The 16,422-nt window shown below is 58.0% G+C and overlaps 1 protein-coding gene across 1 annotated transcript; it reads left to right on the forward strand.

The window, feature by feature from the left end:
- Positions 1-3,426: 3,426 nt before the first annotated feature.
- PDCD1 (programmed cell death 1) lies at positions 3,427-15,586 on the forward strand. The gene is made up of 5 exons (XM_008138489.3): positions 3,427-3,502; positions 12,627-12,989; positions 13,340-13,483; positions 15,015-15,049; positions 15,356-15,586. The coding sequence occupies exons 1-5, from the start codon at positions 3,427-3,429 to the stop codon at positions 15,584-15,586; spliced, it is 849 nt and encodes a 282-aa protein (XP_008136711.2).
- The last annotated feature ends 836 nt before the right edge of the window (positions 15,587-16,422 follow it).

The following is a 16,422-nucleotide window of genomic DNA, read 5'->3' on the forward strand; positions in this document are numbered from 1 at the left end:
GCGGCCCCGCAGACGGCAGCCACAGTCACCGGATAAAGCGGGTACACCACATACAGGAACACGCACACCGCAGCAGCGGGGACCACTCCCGTGATACAGGCTGATGGTAACACTGACCCCACACGCCGCGGTGCCCACGGCACCGTCACCAAAACGCAACAGAAAGGGCCGGGCAGCCGCTCAGCTCCCACCACGCCCAGCTCTGCTCTCCTGGAGGAGCCGTGGGAGACACGTGCTCGTGGATGAAGTGCTCGAGGCCACGTGGCCCATCCCAACAGGCCACGCTCAGTCATTCATTTCTTTTTCTTTTCTTTTTTTTTTTTTACAGAGAGGAAGAGAGAGGGATAGAGAGTTAGAAACATCGATGAGAGAGAAACATCGATCAGCTGCCTCTTGCACACCCCCTACTGGGGATGTGCCCGCAACCAAGGTACATGCCCTTGACCAGAATCGAACCCGGGACCCTTGAGTCCGCAGGCCGACGCTCTATCCATTGAGCCAAACCGGTTTTGGCTCAGTCATTCATTTCTATGCGTCACAGAAACACGTAGTCACCGCGGCGGAGGGCAGGGAGACGGGCGAGTGACACAGCAGGGGCCCCGTGGGAATGGAGCCGGCACATGGCTGACGTGTGCGGCAAACACACACACCAATTGAGTCCCTGAGACGGGCTCCGAACAGGTCAGTGGTTGTGCCCGTGCCAGCGTCCTGGCGGCGAGATGGACGGGGCTCAGACCAAGGGGTCATTGAGGAAACTGGGCCGAGGGCGCAGGGTCCGCTCTGTCAGTCCTCACACTCTCAACGGCCCAGGACGGCCTGAGAGCAGCACCCCGCTTCTCCAGGGGACACCACCCAGAGCTGGGGTCGTGGGCTGTACCTGACGACCCCGCCCGGACCTGCTCATTGGAGAGGGTGAGAGGCGAGGGAGAGAGGCGGGCCAGCCTGCTGTGACCCCAGATGCAACCTTCCACCCCTGAGGGTGAAGCCAGGGCACGGGGCAGGGAGGGGAGGGCCAGCCGGCAGGGGACACAGGACCGGGGCCGATGGAGCCCCTGACCTCCCCACCTTTCTCCAACCAGGGCCCCGTCCTGTTCCTAAAGAGGATGGTGAGGGGACAGTGTGATGGGGACAGCGCGTGTGAGGGGACAGGGTGTGCATGGGGTTTGCGTGTCTGGGGGGACAGTGTGCTGATAAACTGTGAGGAGCTCATCTTGGGCATGCATCACCCCGAGATGCCCTAGGCCTCCTGTCCCTGACCTGCCTGTGCCATGCCCCTCCCCAGTCATCCTGCTGGTCCTGCCCACCCCAGGCGGGTGGGGGCTCTTCTAGGTCCCCACCTCCTTTCACAGTCTCTGGGTCCTCCCCTTCCCAGCCCCTCCCCCCCAGAAACCCCCTGCCAACCCCGAACCTCCCAGTGCCCAGTGCCCCTTTCAGCCTCCTGTCTATGTCCCCCACCAGCCCACTGTTCCCTGAGGGGAGGAGTTACAGGGGAGAGGGAGGGATGAATCAGGAGGAAGGACTGGGGGGGGAGGGGTCAGCAGGAGGGAGCAGAGTGAAGGGAGGGAGACAAGAGGGAGGGGGAGGGGAAAACAAAGCAGAGACCAGGGAGGTGGGCAGGAGGGACTCAGTCACCCCTGGCTTTCGGCCCCCTGTGGACACATGCCCACGCTCGTGCAGATAAAGTCACAGGTAGGGGGCTGCTGGCATGGTGAGGAGACCCCTCCCAGGGATCTCACACCCAGAGCACAGGCCCACCCTCCCCCACAGTCCCCTCAGCTCGGGCCTCGGAGGATAGCTCGTCCCTAGCGCAGGGCCCCAGCCCCTGGGGACAAACTGCAGTGCCCTGGACAGAGCCGGGCCTGAGCTGAAGCCGCCGGCTCCCTGCGTTGGATGCCTGGTGACCCTTAGCCTGACCCGGCCCCACCCCCAGCCCTCCGCGGAGCCCCTCCCACCCCAGTACCAGTCCTCTGAGGGGCCACAGGGCGGCCCGGCTGGCAGAGACCCTGGGCCCTCCAGCCACCCACACGGGGGAGCGGCCCTTTGTTCTGAACTGAAGCCGCCCGCTCACTGGCTCACTCGCTCTGCCTGCAGACGCCAGCGTCTTTGATGCTGTTTCCACCGTTTCTGTTCTTTAATGTTTTCCCTTCACAACTGACGCTGAGCGCTCCCTCCCTCGAGCCCAGCCCGGCGGTGGCGCCAGCTGCCAGGCGGTTTCTGGGTTTCTGTCTTGGTTATTTTAAGCTGGTGAGACCTACGCATTAATATCAGCAGTTTCTTTTCTCCTTGTTTTCCATTCATTATCATAAAAGGCTTAGAGCAAAACTGTCTCACAAACATCTGGCTGGGCAGCCAGGCCACAGCCCCCCGCAGACCGGAACCCCGTCTCCTGACCGAGTGGGGGGGCGGGGGCGCCTGCCAGGGTTGTGACACGGGCAGGCCCGAAGGCCGGTCTGCCTCACAGGCTGAGCCCTGGACACTGCACGCCGTCAGGAGGCTGCTGACAGTGGAAAGATCTGGAAATGGGGCCTCCCCAGCCTGGCTTGGGGCCTTCTGAAACCCGGAGCTGAGAGGGGGATGCTAGGCAGCCGATGGCCCTCAGTAGGGCCGCCGTGGAGGTGGGGAGGATCAGGGGGGGACATGGGTAAGGGTCTCAGGTGGGCCTCGCAGAAATGTCCCTGACCTAAGCCAGGGGTCAGGCAGGCCCTCAGCTGCCCCCTGCAGGTGGCCTTGCAGCCCGGGGAGGGACGATGGCTCTCCAGGATCAGGAGGGCCAGGCAAGCCCTTGGCTGCCCACTGTCCACTGCCCAGAGGGGTGGCCGGGCGTGGGGGGGGGGCAGCAGAGGTCTGGCCAGGCCCTGGGCCTCGGCCCCCAGTAGTGGCAGAGTTGGGGAGTTCAAACACAAGGCCACAGAGGAGGCAGAGTGGGCTGTGGGCACGGGGTCGAGCCCACCCTCCACTGCCTCCTGGGGGAGCTTGGCCCGGAGAGGGTGACCCAACTTCCGAAGGATGGCTGGGGAGGGGAGGACAGTCACCCCCCCATCCTATGGAAAGGGAAAGGGGCAACCCCAGATAAAGAAACTAAATTTGCCCTCGATAGAGAGTCCCCTGATGGGGAGAGGTACCCAGACACCCCCTCCACCTGTCTGTCTCCCTCTCCTTCTTCCTCTTCATCTCTCTCTCTGCGTCTCTGTCTCTGTATTTCTTTCTCCCTCCCACCTCCTTCCCCTATCCCCTACTCTCTCACACCCCCCATCTCCCTCCCCCCCCCTCTCTCTCTCTCTCCACCCCCTAACCCTCCCTCTGCCCGTGTGGAGGAGGAGGAAGAGGGGGCGGGGCGTGTACCTTCAACCCCAGGGAACAGTTTCTTTTCTTCACGCACTCTGCCAGAGCAGAGGAGAGGAGTCAGCGGCGGCAGGTGCTTGGGGCATGGGGACCCCGTGGGTGCCCTGGCCGCTCATCTGGGCGGTGCTGCAGCTGGGCTGGCGGCCAGGATGGCTCCTAGGTAAGTGGATCGCAGCTGGGTGTCGGGGTCAGGGGTGGGAACAGCCTCTGGCCCTCAGTCTCTGGCAGGTGGGGAGGAGACTGTGTGGCAGAGTGCTGTGTGGCTTTGGGCGAGGGAAGTGCCCTCTCTGGGCTCACCTGGTGGTGAGACCCCTGAGCAGGCAGGAGTATCCCAGGTCTTCCTCTGTGACTTTGGGATGGTGAGCCTGAGCCCCTTGCTGTAAGAATGACCAGGCCGGGCTGGCCAGAGCCCCACACCTGCGCCCAGCTGCCCCAACGTGTGTTTTCCTGGGATGGGCCAGCCTCACGGGGGCTGACTGGCTCTTGAGGTGAATGGCTGGATGGCCCAGAGACTTACTCTCGTTCTATCCAAAGTAACCGTGCAAGTAAAGATCGTCCCCCAACCCCGCTCAGGGCCTGGGGCGCCGCTGAGGTCTCTGGAGGAGATTCCCAGGGGTAGAGCCTGGGCACGACCTCAGCATCCATGGCAGGTTCTGGTGAGGGGACCCTGGCTCTGACCCCCGGTGTGAGCCGCCCACTGGACAGGCCCCGAAGGCCCAGGGTCAGGGAGCGGGGCTCCCCCTGGCTGCCCCCATCCTCAGCCAGCCCTGCACAGGTGCGACCCGGGGAAGGTGGATCCCCACGTCGGGGCTGGGCCTTTCCTCTGGACCTCGCTGGGAGGGGGACCGAGGGCCTCTGGAAGGACCAAGACGAGGTGGGGGTTCCCGGACACCTTGGAGTCCTGGGGCCAAGGGCTCTCGGTCACTCTGCCCCTCCAGGGTCTGCTTGATGGTGATGGGGCAGGCCTTTTCCTAGGCAGGGCCTCGCTCTCCAGGAGGACCTCAGGGTCAGTGAAGAAACTCAGAGTGGTCCCAGGGCCCGTGGCCGAAAGGTGCCTGGTGAAGGGCCTTGGGGGGAGTCCAGGCACGGGAGCAGAAGGGGCGAGCGCCCCCTGGGAGGAAGACCTGGGGCCTCACGGGGACTGTGACCTCCCCGTGGCCCGCTCCTCACCAGGACCCTTCCCAAAGCAGGGAAAGGTGAGAGTGAGGTTCTGCAGCCCGACCCTCCAGTTTCAGACGTGTTAGCCTTGGCAAGATGCTCAAACGCAGAGTGCCTCAGTTTCCCCGTGTGTGACCCCGGCCCAGCACGGAGCACAGCACTGACGTGTCACACGCCTGTGGGGTCCTGCTCCTGCTCTGACTCAGACTCAGGCGCTCCAGGCCACGGGGACTTCCTATCCCATGTCGTCTTCCTCCTTCCTAATTCGTTCGCTGTATTTATGGTTTCAGTTATTCCCATGGAAGTCCCCCTCTCTCCGTACATGTTTTTCTTGCACTTTATGAACTATCCCAAACCCAGCAGTAGGACGCCCCCACCCACCCGGTGCGAGTGAAGGAGAGAAAACGAGAGTAAGTGACAGCCTGGAGTCAAACAAGGGCCCTCGTCCTCATGCTTCCTCACCTTCGGCGAGTCACGTGCCCTCTCGGAGCCGAGGTGTTAACCTGCAGTTTGGGGACAATCGTGCCTGCCCTCTGAGGGTCCTGAGAATTAAATCAGACCACTTAGAAAAGTCTGGTCACCTTACCTTACTTGGAAACGGGTGGTTGCACATACAATTGTTCACGATGAGGTCCAGAGGTGGCCCTCATTCAACATGACCATGACCTTATAAGAAGAGGGACATCTGGACAGACGCAGACAGACCGTGACACTAAGCCAGATTATTGTATTTATATTTTCAAATCACAGTTTTGAAAAATATTTAAAACATACAGAATAGTTACAAAACACAGCAGCGAGCCTCCTTCCCCCAGAGTTGCCAGCTGATAACATTGGCACATTCGCTGTGTGTATCAGCGGCCGCGACCAATGCCACAGACCTGGCGGCTTCTCAACAGAAGTTCATGGTCCCACCACGCAGAGGCTGGGAGCCGGGATCCAGGGGTCGGCCGGCGGAGCACGGAGAGGCCAGGCCTCTCCAGCTCCTGGTGGTGGCCGTCAATCCTTCTCGCCCCCTGGCTTGTACATCACCCCATCTCTGCCTCTGTCTCCACGTGGTCTCTCCTGTCTGCGTCTGTCCAGATGTCCCTCTTCTTACAAGGTCATGGTCATGTTGAATGAGGGCCACCTCTGGACCTCATTGTGAACAATTGTATGTGCAGCCACCCGTTTCCAAGTAAGGTAAGGTGACCAGACGTCCTGCTTTTGGCGGGACAGTCCCGATTTTTAACAATTTGTCCCGCGTCCCGCGGCGTTTTAAAAAAGTCCCGATTTTTGGAAAGAATGCACGACAAGCTAGGGAACGGTGGGAGAACAGGAAGGGAATATACGGTTTTCGGCGGCCATGTGGCTATTTAGCCAGGATATGAGTTTTATATTATTTTTGTTAATTTTATAATGTTAAACTTTAATAATAACAAATAATTGTTGAGAACTGATTATCGAGAACTGCTTATCAAAGTTCGCATTGTTGATCAGTTGTTAGAATTCGACCACCATTGTTTGGACTTAATGAACAATGGCATTTTTTGGGATTGGCAATGACGAAAACATTTTGTAACTGTCTCTCAGACGATACACATCGTACTGCGTGCTAGTAAGCTAGTTAAACAAGTGATGTCATTACAAATCAGCTATTCAGATAATTTAGGTAAGTAATTTATTTATTTATTTCATAAATACATAAATTTTCTTGAATTTAGCAGACAGTACTCATATTATTTATATTTTATAGTGGCGGCAAAAAGTCTAGCGCCAGGCCTTGAAAGTGACACTTACGACTTACGCTACGGCAAATTCATGACCTTTTAAACAATGACAGCAATCTACTAAAAAAAAAATTCACTCAAATGAGAAATATGCCAAAGAATAAAATAATACTATACATAACTTTTTATTATATTTGTAAATTGTACTTATGTTGAAATTTTAAAAAATATATTACAATACTATTTTTGCGTTCTGTGAAAATTTTTGTTGCTCCATATAGACCAAATTTTTAATCAAGACCCCCCTCTCCCCCCCCCGTCAATGGTGTCCCGCTTTACCAATGTTAAAATCTGGTCACCTTAAAGTAAGGCCACACTGAGGGGCTGGGTCAGGCCTCAGCGTGTCAATCTGGGCCCACGTCCCATCTGTGCATGTTACTGAGATTTGGGCTGGGCCACGGAGGTTGGCTGCTCTGATGGAGCCGCAGAGCTCCCCTCCTCCCGGCACGGTAGCTCCGCGAGTCCCGCGTTCAGATGTCCCCACGTCCAGCGCTGACTGCTTGTCTGGCAGTCACGGTCCTCGGCTCCCTCTGTCTCTGCAGGCCCTGGAGTTCTTTTTCTTTTAAAATTCAAATCTCCATTTTATTTCACGCACGGGAAGCCTTAGAACGAGGAATGTTTTACTGAGGCATTCGTTCCAGGTGCCTAGTGTGATGATTCCGTATTTGTCCACATTGCGAAGTGATGAGCCTGGTTCACAGCGCCCACCAAACATAGTTACAGAATTCTTTTTTCTTGTCATGAAAACCTTTGCGCTCCACTCTCTTGGCTGCTTCCACGCGTGCAGTGGTGTGCCTCAGTGTCCGCGGGGATGGGGTCCAGGACGCCCGGGAATGCTGGTCAAGCCCCTTACACTGCACAGATGTACTACAGTCTCGTTAGTAAAGGTGCTTCCCACCAAGACGTGAGGTAGCAGTTCTGAGCCCACTTGTGTGTACTGAGATTGAACAAGAAAGTAATACGTTGTCAACTCTGAGGTCCAGGTTTCTGTCAGACAGTAGACCCTGTGGTGTCGGGCAGGAATTGGGTCGGAACTTAAACTCACGGCCTTCAGCCAGCTCTCACAGCGGCCACGCCTGCCAGGCCATCATCGCTCCCCTGGCCACTTCGCCGAAGGGATTGTCACTAAATCTTGAACATCCTCTCTTGTGTTCTTTCCTTTCCTCGCAGCCACCACCGGGAGCACGCTTACTGACTCACACCTAATGCACACACCATCATAGTTTCCTACCGAGCCTCAAGGTTTCCAGAGGCAGAAAAAGGCGTCAGAGATGGGCAAACTGTTGAGTGGGGACTGGGTGTCCGGGCAAGCGCCCGCTCTCACGGAAGGGGCAGCCCCGACTCGGCTCCAGAGGCGGGACCTTGCACCAGATGTTGCAGATTTTCTGACATTTAAGGAGAGGTCAGAAATTCAAATTTTTATGTGACATCTTGTACGTCTTATGTGCTAGTTCTAGGCTGTTGGGGTTTTTGTGTGTGTGTGTGTGTGTTTTTTTAATTCTTTGTGAGGGAAAAGATAAACAACAACATATCTGTGGTCAAATGTATCTACCACAGCCATTTTGCAAGTTCTGGCCATGAGAAGAGATGACATTTAAATAAACAACTACAGCCAGCCCTCGGTGTCCGGGGGCCTGTGTACTGAGCCCCAAGGATGCTCAGGGCCCTTATATAAAATGATGAGGTATCTGCATATAACATCAGCGGGTGCGCCCGCACATCACTTGTTTTGCGTGGATTCAGCAAGTGCTCCACGCAAATTAGCACGTGGCAAATTCAAATTTTGCATTTTGGGATGTTCTGGGATTTCTGGTTCTTTCGAATATTCTGATCCGAGATTGGTTGAGTCCATGGATGCAGAGCCCACGGATGGGAAGGGCTCACTGTTGAATATTATGAAGTACAGTTGCCATGCCCCAGGACCTATTCATCTTATAACTGGAAGTTTCTATCCTTTGACCCCCTTCACCCACCACCACCTCCCTCCCTCTGGCAACCACCTGTCTGTTCTCTGTATCCAGGAGCTCGATTTTTGTTTTGTTTTGTTTGTTTTTGTTTTACATTCCACATATTCTTGAGGTTATATGGTATTTGTCTTTCTCTGTCTGACTTATTTCACTTAGCATAATGCCCTCAAGGTCTATCCAGGTTGTCGAAAATGGTAAGATTTCATTCTTTTTTGTTGCTGAGCAACATTCCACTGTATGTATGCACACCTCTTTTTTACCCACCCGTCTATCAGTGGGCACTTAGGTTGCTTCCGTAGCTTGATCACCGTGAGTAAGGCTCCAATGAACGTGGGGTGCACCTATCTTTTCTGTTAGCGTTTTGGGTTTCTTCAGATAAATACCAGACGTGGACTTGCTGGATCCTATGGAAATTCTATGTTTAACTTTCTGAGGAAACTCTATCCTGGTTGCCACAGTGGCTGCACCAGTGTACATTCCCACCAGCAGTGCCCGAGGGCTTCCCTTCTCCACTGAAAACAGCCATTCTCACAAGCATGAGGTGGTGGCTCGTGGTGGTTTTGCCCTGATGATTAATGAGGATGAGCGTCTTTTCATGTGTCTGTTGGCCATCTGTATGTCCTCCTTGAAAAATGCCTGTTCAGGGACTTTGCCCATATTGTCATCAGATTGTTGGTGGGGGTAATTTTGCTTTTGAGGTATATGGTTTTTTTTACGTATTTTATATATTAACCCCTTATCCACTATATGATTTACAAGTACTTCAGATCTTTTTTCCACTCCGCAGGCTGTCTTTTCATTTTGTCTGGTGGCTTCTTTGCTGTGCAGCAGCTTGGTAGCTTGCTGTGGTCCCTCTTGTCTATTTTTGCTTTTGTTGGCAGCCCTGGCATTCTCGAGGGCTCCACCTGGGTGTGTCTGGTGATTGGTCATGGGAGATCGCAAATGTGTTGGTCCTTCTTAGGGCACCCGCCAGGGACCCCACCAGGGTCACCTTCTCTCTGGGCCCCCAGCAAAAGAGGGGAAGGCAAGAGCCTTCCCTTTGTGATGAACAAAGACGCACGGGGGCAGCTGGACGGGGACCCGCCTCGTCCAGTCAGATTCCGTGAGAGGCACCACAAAGAGCCGACAGACAAGTGACTCAGTTGGTAACAAATAAAGGTCAGGGGTCGGGCAGATGAGATCCAAAACTGCAGAGACACAGGGCTCCCCCCTCCACACAGAGCAAGGACGGCGTCCCGGGACCGGTCAGCAGCGTCCACGCCGGGGCGCCTTGGGAAAGCCTGCTGGGGGGGCCTGGGCAGGAGGGGAGGGGCTCTGTGCACTGCGTGGGCTCTCAGGGGAGCTTCTTGGGGGGCCCGGCCATGAGAGGGGGGTCTGCTTGGAGGCCCTGGCAAGTTGGACCCAGGTGGAGGCATGGATTTGGGGAAGGTTGGACAGTGACTTAGGACGGTACCATCCGGACGGGCCATCCTGGGCGTCTGTGAAGGGAGACACGGGCTGGCTGCCGTGGACAGTGGCGGGGGGCACAGTGGTGGGCCCACGGATCCAGCCCTGCGCTCTGGTGCCGCAGGGTCACCGGTGACTTCGCCGAGTCTTTGTCCACCTTGAACTGTCACTTCCAGGACGCTTCCTCTAAAGCTGTGGTTCTCAACCTTCCTAATGCCGCGACCCTTTAACACAGTTCCTCACGTTGTGGGGACCCCCAACCATAAAATTATTTTCGTGGCTACTTCATAACTGTAATTTTGCTACTGTTATGAATCGTAATGTAAATATCTGTGTTTTCCGATGGTCTTAGGCTCTACAGCAGCGGTTCTCAACCTGTAGGTCACGACCCCTTTCACAGGGGTCGCCTAAGACCCTCCTCGGGGCATTAGGAAGGTTGAGAACCACTGCTTTAAAGAGACTTGCTTCCCGACACCATACAGAGAGCTCTGCCTTCTGTCACCACCACACCACAGCAGTTACTCTTTAGATAATTGTAATGACTGATGTGCAGCATTCAAACTTAGGATTTCTTGCGTATCTAACAGTGCTGAGTGGTTTGGGGTTAGCGGGGTGGCTCTGCTCCGTACATCTCTTTAGAAACCCAAGCTGATGGGGCTTTCTTTCATCACTCGGGCCTTGCGCTCAGAGTCATCTTTGTTGGTCGGCCAAGAGAAGAGAAGCTGGGGGGTGCCGGGGAAGAGCTGTGGACCAGGTCCAAAGTGCCGCTCGTCGCCTGCACGCCACATCCCGTTGTAGAACGTATGAGCGAGTGCTGACTTCACGCAGGAAGGAGACTGGACTTTCCTGAGCAGCTGGAGACTTTTTGCCCCACCAATGGGAGGCAATCACACTACTATTCCTCTTAGATTCTCTATTCCAGATTGGTGTGCCTTTCCAACCTTTCCTGGACACTTCTGTACTTTGCCACCACACTGTTTCTGTTAGATCTTTTATTCAGTCTAACAGCTCCAAATCACTTTCTTTCACACCAAAACCCTTTACCGCAAAGCACAGTATCACCTCTTTCGCTAAGTCTTTTCTCATTTTTTTCTCTCCTGAAAAAGAGACCAAGGGTAGACAGTAAACGTATTCTGCTTTAAATCATCTAAGATCAAATCATAATTAGTGTAGGAAAAGGCCCAGTAATTAGAGAGAGAGAGAGAGAGAGAGAGAGAGACTTGCTTCCCAAATAAATGTGTGAAGAAGATGGGCGATAGTGCTGCCAAGGGGAGCGGGGCTGGCATGCAGGAGGGTAGGACACAATCAAGAATGAGGGAAGGGCTGTGTGTCCATCAGCGTTTGTGTCACCCCTAGAGGACCCCACCTGCCTCAGCCATCCCCAGTCCGGAACTGCCCTTCTCCAGCCCCTGGCCTCCCCGACACCCAGGCCCCTCCCAGCCAGTGGGACATGCCCTCCCCCGAGCTGCCCCTCCACAGGGCCCAGGGGACCCCAGCTCCCCTGAACAAGGATGTGCAGGCGTCTCACTTCTGGGATGCCCACACGGGAGGGGGCTCGAGGCTCTCCGACACGATAATGAGCACACATGCTAGGTTATGCTCTCCCGCCCTCACATGCATTCACGCTCACGGCCACATGCTCCCCTGGCTCATGTCCAGCTGGCACTTGACGGGGTCATAGGGCCAGTACCTGCAGCCCCAGGACTGGCCATGTGCCCATCTTGACCTTGCATTGATGGCCAGGAGAGGTGCCCGGGAAGGGACATGGCGGAGGTACAGGCTGGCTGGGCCCTGGGCTCTACAAGCCAGTGTCCTCAGTGTGAACCGGGTGGGAGGTGGAGAAGGAAGGTCCTGTGTCCCCGAGCAGGGCCACAGAAATGCGAGGACACTGGGAACACCTCAGGACCCACCTGGTCTCTGAATAGCTGTGATTTTGACCCTTGTGAGGTGCCCAGTGGGGATGGGCAGAGGGTGTCCTGGTCACACGTGCCCTGAAGTGGCCCAGGTTGAAGGGCAGCTGGTCCCAGCACCATCCCATCCTCCTCCGAGCCGCGCAGGCTCACTGGGCAGGCATCGCACGGGGCAGGGTGGGCTGAAGCAGCCAGCCCGGGGCCAGTGTCACGGAGTGTGGGGAGCCACGCCCAGCAAGTATTCCCGTTCAGGATGGAGCCGAGTAGAAAGCAGACGTGTGTCTGTGAGCGCGAATGCATGTGAGGGCGGGAGAGCATAACCCAGCATGTGTGCTCCTTCTCGCGTCGGAGAACCTCACGCCCCCTCCTGTGTGGGCGGCCCCAGACTGCCGGCCCGTCCTTGTTCGGGGGAGTGTGGGCTGGAGCCCAGGGTGTTGGGGACTCTATTTCTGTCCATCTCAGGGGCGATGGCCCAGCTGAACCTCAGTCCCCAGAGCCTTGGAAGAGGACCTGGGGGGCCCCACTCTGCCCAGGTCAGCAGTGCTCATGTGGGGTCCTAGCTCTGAGCTTGTCCTGAAATGGGGGAAGGCTGGCCCCTGAGCCCACAGCAGTCCTCGGCAGCCCAGCCCAGCGCCCAGGCCACCCTCCGCACCCCCTGGCACAGCGCAGACCGTGCAGAGACCTGGGAGGCAGAGCTGGGGGCCTGAGTCAAGGAGGGAGAGGTGAAGGCCCTAAGCCACTGCTTGGGAAAGAAAAGGGATGGGGGGCCTGGGGTCGGAGCCAGAGGCAGCCCAGCCCAGATCTCTGGATGCCGTCAATGGACACGATCCCACCATGGGGTTCCCTGGTGAGAGGTGAGCACCCCGCCCCAGGAGGCGTGCAAGGAGAAGCTACAAGGCTCATGGCAGAGGGGACTCCAGGGGACTTCCCAGACCTTCCTGTCTGGCGGGAGGTGGGACAGTGGGAGGTGGGTCTCGGTGGGCTGTCCCACATGCCTTCCTCAAGTCCCGCTGGTTCTCTCTCCACCCCCCCAGAGACGCCCTACAGGTCCTGGAGTCCCCTCACCTTCCACCCGCTTCAGCTCACGGTGGCCGAGGGGGAGAACGCCACCTTCACCTGCAGCTTCTCCAACACGTCCGAGAACTTCGTGCTCAACTGGTACCGCATGAGCCCCAGCAACCAGACGGACAAGCTGGCCGCCTTCCCCGAGGACAGCGGGCAGGAAGCCCACAGGGACCAGCGCTTCCGCATGACCCGGCTGCCCAACGGACGGGACTTCAAAATGAGTGTCCTCACTGCCCAGCGCAATGACAGCGGCATCTACCTCTGTGGGGCCATCTACCTGCGCCCCAAGATGCAGATCCAGGAGAGCCCCCGAGCAGAGCTCACAGTGACAGGTGCAGGGCGGGACCCGAGGGTGGGAGTGAGGATGCGGACGGGCAGGGGAGGGCCTGTGAGGCATAGTGAGCACGGATTCTCCTCCCTTCACCCCAGGACTCTGTCCCACACCCAGGGCCACAGTGACCAGTGGCTTCGGGCCCCTATGCTTGGAAGCACCTCAGACCCCATTTGTCCCGAGGGAGGGGCAGGCGGTCGGTGCGCCTCAGAATGAGGTTGTGCCGGCCTGGGTGAGACTGGTCAGGGCAAGCCTGGGATTGAGGCCCCTCGGACTTGAAGGGGGCAGGGTAGGACCCGAAGTCCCTGTCCTGTGTCCCCACGCCTGAGTATCTGTCCTCTGTGTCTCCAGAGAGAGTCCTGGAACTGCCCACTGAGAGGCCCAGCCCCCCACCCAGGCCCGCAGGTCAGCTACAGGGCCTGGTCATCGGTGTCACGAGCGTCCTGGTGGGCGTCCTGCTGCTTCTGCTGCTGACCTGGGTCCTGGCCACTCGAGGTAATGCCCCAGCCAGCCGCCCGGCCGTCCCAGCCAGGTGGAGCCCGAGGCACTGCCGAGGCCTGAACTCGGAGACCCCGGCCACGCCCTCAGGAGGGGTCTGAGGGGAAGGCAGCTGTCCAGGTCACACAGGAGGCAACGAGAGGCCCCCAGGCTGTGGCCCCTTTGTGGCTGCCCTCAAGCCTCAGGCCACATCTCAGGCCACAAGCCACTGCGACGGTGCTTCTAACCGCCGCTGGGGGCCTGTGGTGACAGCCACAGCCCTCCCGCCCCCCAGGATGGTGGTGGTCACAGGCAGCTGACCTCAGTCACTCTGACGGTGGGTGGACACCTCTGGGGCTGGAGAAAGGAGCCGCTTCCTAGAGGGGGCCTAGCCCAGGGCTAGGTCAGCCCCTCCGCAGGCCCCGCACACCAGAGGCTCCGGTCACACTCTCCCAGGACGGGCACCATGGGTGGCAACAGCAGGAGTTCCCAATCGAGGACGGATGCTGCTCTTGGCCCCTCTGACGGCCCATGGCCTCCAGACCCTGCGGTAACTGGGTGGCCACCCAGGGCTGAGCCTTGTAGGAATCACACCCCTGCACCAAGTCAGCCCTGCCTGGCTCTCCTCTTACACCTTGAGGGACCTGGGGGCAGGACAGACCACTGTCCCTTCTGGGCGAGGAGAGGAGACTGGCCCAGGGCTCCAGACGCAGACCTGCTGAGACGGCCGAGTCGCTGTCCTGAACTGCGGCTCTGTGCCTCCCGCACGCCCGCCCTGGGTGACAAGGGCAGCCACGGCCGCCATGCCCTCCCCCTGGGTGGTTAGGGACAGCGGCCCAGGCCCTGCAGGGTTCATTTCTCCAGGGATCACATTTTCCTCCTCCAGATATTTTTTTAATATGTTTTTATTGATTTTTTTTTTTTTTTAGAGAGAGAGGAAGGGAGAGGGAGAGAAGATAGCAACATCGATGATAGAGAAACACAGCCGCCTCCTGCACGCCCCCTGCTGGGGATTGAGCACACAACCCAAGCAGATGCTCTGACGGGCATGGAACCAGGGACCTCTGGGTTCATGGGTCAAGGCTCAACCACTGAGCCGCGCCCGCCAGGCCCCTTCAGATAGTTTTGAGATGTGCCGTATGCCCTGGGCGCTGGTCCCTGGTGGAGACGCACGTGGTGCGTGTGCACATCCGTCAGGGAGACGCTGCCACAGCACCGCTGACTGTGTGTCTGCTGTGTGCTCTGTGGCGCCAGCCCAGGACCCACGGTGGGTTTGGTGGCCTGCAGTGGGCACCGGGCTCGGCCAGGTTTGCGACCCACAGGAGCACTACGCCTGGAAGACAGGCGGTCCTGTGTGGCCTCACACCCAGCAGCTCACTTCCAGACGGGCCCTGGCGATGAGCAGGGACTCGGGTGGCTGCATGGGGGATGGGAGCAGGCAGGGAGGACGCTAGGCTCTTCCCATGGCCAGAGGTCTTCCCACCCCACTGCCTGCTGAGCCCCAGCCTGCCTGGGCCTCCTGGGCCTGACTCCCTGTGTGTCTCTGCAGGGGGCTGTGCCTGCCGGAGGGAGGACCAGCCTCAGGTGAGTGTCCTTCGCCTTCTGGTGATGCTGGGACATTTCAGGAAAGTGGGGGTGGGGGTGGAGGGGGGTGGGGGGGTGGAGGCAACGCCACAGGTGAGTGGCCTCAGGAACAGCCACACCCACCCCCAACCATGTCACCTTGTTTGAACATGGGGACCCAAGCCCAAGCACAGGTTGTGGGGCTCAAGCCCTGACCCTCTGTGTATGTGTGTATACGCACGTGTGGGTCTGTGTTCACACTTGTGTGTCTGTGCGTGTTCACCAGCCACTGAGAGAGTGCTGACTCCTTTCTCCTTCTCCCCTAAGAAGGAGGGCGCCTCCGCAGGGCCTGTGTTAACTGTGGACTACGGAGAGCTGGACTTCCAGTGTCGGGAGAAGACCCCGGAACCCCCCATCCCCTGTGTGCCTGAACAGACAGAGTACGCCACCATCGTCTTCCCTGGCAGACCTGGCTCTCCCCGCAGGGCCTCTGCCGACAGCCCGCAGGGGCCCTGGTCTCTGAGACTCGAGGACGGACACTGCTCTTGGCCGCTGTGACGGCTCCTCGCCGGCCCAAGGCCTTCAGACCCTGCGATAACTGGGTGGCCACCAAGGGCTCTCCTCTTAAACCTTAAGGGACCTGGGCACAGGAGAGACCACCGTCCCTTCTGGGCGAGGAGAGGAGACTGGCCCAGGGCTCCAGACGCAGACCTGCTGTCCTGAACTGCGGCTCTGGGGCTCCTGCACGCCCGCCCTGGGTGTCAGAGGGGCTTCCAGTTGGAGACTGTCTTGGGCGGCCAGTGAGGTGCCTGCAGAGCGAGGAAATCCAGCACGCACCTGAAGGGCACAGAGGGACGGGCAAGAGCCTGGCTCTCCCCAGGCCTGGAGAAGAGTCCCTGGCCACCCAGGGCAGCATCCTGGAGTGGCCTCCTCAATGGCGCCCATTCATGGTGCTATTTAAAGGCGCCCTGGAGACTCCTGCCTGGGGTGCTGGGTGGGCACTCTCCAGCCAGACCTACCACTCCTCACCCAGCACACACAGGGCGTCAGCTGTCCGGCATGGTGGCCTGTGGGGGCTCAGAAGCAGGTGTCCTTTGTGGGCTCCACACACACTGAGAGGCCCTTCCCTTTTTATTATATTATCTACACTAATAAAAGAGAAACGTGCAAATTAACCATCCCTCCGCTATGCCTACAAGCCATGCCCCCCAGCCAATCAGGAGCAAGTATGCAAATTAACCCAACCAAGATGGCAGCCGGCCACGGAGCTGGAGCAAGCGGGAGGCTTGGGTTGCCCCGGCAATGGAGGAAGCCAAGCTTCCCGCCCGCCCTGGCTGACCCAGGCCTTCGCTCAAGGCTACAAAGTTTCAATTATAGAAGATAAATAAATCCCA

Source organism: Eptesicus fuscus, chromosome 11 (assembly GCF_027574615.1).
Source record: "Eptesicus fuscus isolate TK198812 chromosome 11, DD_ASM_mEF_20220401, whole genome shotgun sequence".
Taxonomy (NCBI): Eukaryota; Metazoa; Chordata; class Mammalia; order Chiroptera; family Vespertilionidae; genus Eptesicus; species Eptesicus fuscus.

Excerpts from the sequence above, each read along its gene's own strand:
- PDCD1 (XM_008138489.3), top strand. The coding sequence starts at position 3,427 with ATGGGGACCCCGTGGGTGCCCTGGCCGCTCATCTGGGCGGTGCTGCAG. Across the intron at positions 12,990-13,339 it reads AGCAGAGCTCACAGTGACAG|AGAGAGTCCTGGAACTGCCC; the intron begins GTGCAGGGCGGG and ends CTGTGTCTCCAG. Across the intron at positions 13,484-15,014 it reads CTGGGTCCTGGCCACTCGAG|GGGGCTGTGCCTGCCGGAGG; the intron begins GTAATGCCCCAG and ends GTGTCTCTGCAG.